Source organism: Coffea eugenioides, chromosome 1 (genome assembly GCF_003713205.1).
Source record: "Coffea eugenioides isolate CCC68of chromosome 1, Ceug_1.0, whole genome shotgun sequence".
In the NCBI taxonomy this organism is placed as follows: Eukaryota; Viridiplantae; Streptophyta; class Magnoliopsida; order Gentianales; family Rubiaceae; genus Coffea; species Coffea eugenioides.
The window spans coordinates 33870539-33875727 of record NC_040035.1 but is presented as its reverse complement, the minus strand read 5'-3'; the positions used below and the strand labels follow the sequence as shown (position 1 = coordinate 33875727).

The 5189-nt window shown below is 34.2% G+C and overlaps 1 protein-coding gene across 1 annotated transcript; it reads left to right on the top strand.

Annotated features, from left to right (window-relative positions):
• Positions 1-4030: 4030 nt before the first annotated feature.
• Positions 4031-4943, top strand: LOC113782930 (major allergen Pru ar 1-like). The gene is made up of 2 exons (XM_027328910.1): positions 4031-4334; positions 4445-4943. Exons 1-2 carry the CDS (start codon positions 4154-4156, stop codon positions 4753-4755), a joined length of 492 nt encoding a protein of 163 aa, XP_027184711.1. The 5' UTR covers positions 4031-4153; the 3' UTR covers positions 4756-4943.
• The last annotated feature ends 246 nt before the right edge of the window (positions 4944-5189 follow it).

The following is a 5189-nucleotide window of genomic DNA, read 5'->3' as shown; positions in this document are numbered from 1 at the left end:
CAAGATTTGGGTTCCAGTCAGTCGGTATTCTAGGCATTGACAGGTTTCAGCTCATTAGATTTACAAACTCTTTCTTTTTTCCTTTTAACGACTTAAATTTGTTTATCATCAAATGCAATTCCATTATACAACTTATTTTCATCATTTGATCCACAATACCTTCGTAAATCAATACCAATTTGAAAGAAACAATAACTAAAAATTAACACAAAGAGAAACATGTTAAAAGTGGAATAAGGATGAAAAGTCTGATCACATTGTCGACAATAATAGTGATTAGAGTTGAGGTGAACATTTTTGCAAATCTCACAAAAGACTTCATGTTGACCACTGAAAAAAGGAAACAATTGGATGAGCAATAATTATCTCACCAATGCTTTTCACTCTGTACTATCATATATATATATAATACAAGGTAATTCAAATTGAACTTGCAGTCTAACAGCTACGTGACTAATGACCAGAAGAAGGTTTGGTATATGTTGGTTAGTCACAAATACCTGTGAAAAGAGCAAAGCTTAGGGTCCAATAGCTTGTATGCTTGCAAGAAAGTACTACACAAACAAACGATAATTGATTTGGTCGAATGTGATCAGAGCATCTTATAAGCTAGAATCTTAAACTAATCGATGACAAACATCTACGAAATAGTTAAGAGTCTTACACTCATCCTAGCAAATCAATTTCTTAGTTAGAGTCTTCCTCTCATCCTGGCCAGGTTTTATTATTACTTTTTATCGGTTAATAACTTCCAAATATTAGATTCATGGTTTCTTTTTAGAAATTCCTATGTTTTATTTGATGTATTTACTTTCAGTTGACATATAAGCATTATTCAATGCAATATGTGGTAGGTTTTTTCCGGCTTCTGCTACTGTCAAAAATTTTGTTTTCTTTTGCTAGTCAAAATCAAATTAGGATTTGTTATCCCTTATGTTATATCCAGAATCTAGTAGAATAAGATTAAGTAGCATTACGTTATTTGGTAGAAACTATGTTTAATTAAGTAATTTCATTCCAAATCTAACTATATTTAGTAAGAAAAATGTAATATTGTTCTCTTTCTAAAATAAAAACTTAAGGATGATATTACGCAAGTCATTCAAATTTGAAACTAGCCTTAATATGTTATGGGAGGATTAATGTTGGAAAACAAAAGTTAATTTTTACAATAATTAATAAAGTAGAAATACTTCTTCAATTTCCTTTTACAACATGGTTCGCCTTTTTTGGGGTTTAACTTTGTTTTACAATATGACGTCCCTTTTTTTTTTTTTTGGTTTAACTTTGTTTGGAATTCCTTCCGTTTAGAATACTAAATTTTAAGAGACAGTTTTTACATCAACACTAATAATATCCATAAATATCCCTCACCCAATTCGTATTTGAAATTAAGGTATGTTTCATTATTTAAGTATACAAGGGTGTTATTGGAAAGCCAAAACTAAATCATTAAAACACCGAATCACACTGGTGCTTTTAATAGGTACATATGACAGATATTTTCACAAGAGGCATATTTGGTATCTAGTCTAGGGCGATATCTGCAAAACCAACGAGGCAACCACAAAATTGAAAAATAAAAATAAAACGCCTTGAGAAAAATTAGACATAGATTCAAGGGATCGTCAACCATGGCATTCCAAAAGAAAAGGAGAACAACAAATTAAAGAGGAAAATCATCGAGAACATCAGAAATTAAAACCCAATAATTAACTTTCTGATGTTGAAATAATGGTCAAGTGAAAGGCATCACAACTCCAAAACTTGTTTTTGCCATTTTGTTAATAACAGCTCATATAAGTGTGAACATTGTGGAAGATAGAAGCATAAATCAGCATAACGAGAAGAAAATTGAAAATAAACTTAGGATCCATGAGCTACTAATGACTTGGCCCAAGTGTTTTAAACCGGTAATTAAATAAACTTCAAAAGTTTTTATTGAGCTAGGTAGCCTGGACTGACATGACAATTGGGGTTCCAATTAACTACTAATAACTTGATTAAGTTCAAATTACAAAACAAGATCACATGTAATCGTACGGAGTTGAATAAAATTTATCAACAACCTCTTATAAATATGGCACCACAGCAACCAAGTTAGTGCTAGCATCTCGTGATCACCAATTTAATCTCTCATCTCAGTTCTTTCTTTCTTTTGTTTTCTTTTTTAATTTTCCCTCGTTTTTTTTCATCCATAACAATGTAGTTAACCACAATTGCCCTTACTATTACTAGATAGGACGAAAGGCGGCTCTTTTTTACCAATTAGAATCGTCGCATCCAATCTAATTAGTCATTTAGTTTACTGTAATATAAAGAAAAAGTAAGATACGGTCGACAAAGCCAAATCATAATTTTGTGTTCTATTTTCCTTCTTTCTTCTTTGCGGGAAATTATGTATACTATTATACATAAATTCTTTTTTGAATATGAGACCTTGATTATGACAATACATAAATACCCTCAATGATATTACTTATTAGAAAGTGCATTCAAATTTAGGGACATGATGCAGTCCTAATTATTTTGTAAGAAGGGCGATCTTGAAAAGAGAAACTCAAACGCTCAGCCATCAAAACGAACTCGCTCTTTTAGCTTAGATATAGATATAGATATATAGATGAATCTTTGTAATTAACAAGGTACACCATATTGATCAATAAAAGTCAATGGTCGGTAGAAAAGCTGGCATCATCCTTGAAGGTGTCCTTTAGGATAGAAGAGCTAGAAAGCAAAACGAAGGAGATCAGTAAATTAATCACAAGATGCCTTTAGATATAGATATAGATATATAGATTAATCTTTGTAATTAACAAGGTACACCATATTGATCAATAAAAGTCAATGGTCGGTACAAAAGCTGGCATCATCCTTGAAGGTGTCCTTTAGGATAGAAGAGCTAGAAAGCAAAACGAAGGAGATCAGTAAATTAATCACAAGATGCCTTGAGCTTTCAAGAATCATCCTTGAAAATGTCCTTTTGGGCAATAGAGCTAAAAACCAAATTGAAGGAGATCAATAAATTAATCACAAGATGCCCTGAACTTACGAGGAAGCCAATTAGTGCAATAATACACCATATTTTATAGATGGAAATCTGCAAGTGGTGGAGCTGGGTAAGACTCTGCTGATGCAATTGTGGGGCTCCAGGCTTCAAAATAATGCAAAAATGACAATACTGAGTTGAAGCCAGCTTATTGATGACAATACTGCTTGTATTTTAAGCACGTTAGATGTGAAATGTGAGAGTTGAATGCTGCCTGAGCTCATTCCAGTCTGAATGAACCTTTTGCGATAGCAAAATGTTGTTCTCTACCAGTCTCATTCAGTCATTTGCAATATGATTATGGTTATTTATTAGTGTGAACACACATGATTGGAATGAACATTTGTTTATTTATGTGGAAAAAGTGATCTTGTTAACGTTATCTTTTCTAAATAGCAGCCCGCACTAGCGATTGCGCTCTACTTGTTTTGGAGTAAAATGCGGAAGATAGAGGCATAATTAAATCCGCATGTCTCTAATCATTTACCTACCGTATATCTATATGAGGGCAAAATTCGGATCACATGCATTAATGCTAACAATAATGATCTACAATCAGTGGCGGAGCTAGGAACTAATTTTGGGGGCGGGGAAGGGGGGGGGTGAGTCTCTGTTATTTGGATCAAGTCCAAATAACTTTCAAACATTTTGTTTGGACCCTTGGGGGACAAATTGAATTTTTTGATCAATTTTTGGGGGGCAAAACATAATAATAAAAATTTTTTTACTTAGAATTTTTTTTTTTAACAATTGGAGGGGGCAGCCAATTTTGGGGGAGGGGGTGAGCCTCTGTTATTTGGATCAAGTCCAAATAACTTTCAAACATTTTGTTTGGGCCCTTGGGGGGGCAAAGTGAATTTTTTGATCAATTTTTGGGGGGGCAAAACATAATAATAAAAACTTTTTTACTTAGAAATTTTTTTATTAACAATTGGAGGGGGGCAGGCCCCCGCCTTCCCTCCGCCCCTGACTACAATTTCATTCTATAAATACCATCTCCCGTCGCATTGCTTAGCACCCCAGATCCTCTTCAAGAACTACACATTTCTTCAAACCCTTTGTTCCTGAAGAGAACTTTTGTTTATTCCCAAACACCAAGGCATCATGGCCCCTCTCACTTGTGATTTTGAGGTCCCCTGCTCAATCCCTCCTGCAAGGTTGTTCAAGGCCTTCTTCCTTGATGACCACCTCATTACCAAGATGCTGCCACAGGCCATTAAAAGCGTCGAAATCGTTGAAGGAGATGGAGGAGTTGGATCCATCAAGTTGATCACTTTTGGTGAAGGTTAGTTCTAAATATTCACTTAATCATCATTTCATTAGTTTTTGTCCATAAATTCTTATAATTTTATATATATATATATATATATTTTTTGAACTTTGTTGAATGTTTAGGTAGTCATTATAAGGGTTTAAAACAGAGAGTCGATGGAATTGACAAAGACAACTTCACCTTCAGCCATACTATTCTTGAAAGTGATGCCTTCAGTGATAAGATTGAAAAAGTAGCTAACGTGATTAAAATCGAAGCTTCAGCTGATGGAGGGTCAATCTGTAAGACCACCAGGACATGCCACCTCAAGCGCAATACCAACGAACATATTGAGGGAGCAAATCAGGAAATTAGGGCAGCAAAAGAAACGTCCTCAGCCATGTTCAAGGCTGTGGAAGCCTACCTCATCGCAAATCCTGATGTATATAACTGATCAATGCTGCTTCATATATGTCCACATACTTGTTGGATGATTGAAATAAACATATTGAGGATCTGTTTTCTTTGGTAGCTCTTTTCCTGAGCTTCAATTGTTGGGTAATGCGATTTTAATGTATCATCAAAGTGTGTTTTGCTTGTAATATATTACCGGTCATCAATAATAAATCTTGTTTGAAGCTTTGATTTATGATTGCGCCGTGAGTGACACCTAAATTTTTAATGCCTATGTTGAAATTTGAAGCACCCCTATTGATTGGAGAATCCTTAGGAGATATCCATCACCATTTTAGCAATTGCCCAAAATTTGCTTAGTGACGAAAATGATGGTTTAATAAGGTTAAGAAATGTCAAAAGTTGGCTAGTTCTTCAGTGTCTGTGGAATCCATAGTTTCTGTTAATTATAAATGTCTACAATTGTTGCATCAT

Coding starts and splice junctions, on each gene's coding strand:
- LOC113782930 (XM_027328910.1), top strand. CDS start 4,154: ATGGCCCCTCTCACTTGTGATTTTGAGGTCCCCTGCTCAATCCCTCCT. Junction 4,335..4,444: donor GTTGATCACTTTTGGTGAAG/GTTAGTTCTAAA, acceptor TTGAATGTTTAG/GTAGTCATTATAAGGGTTTA.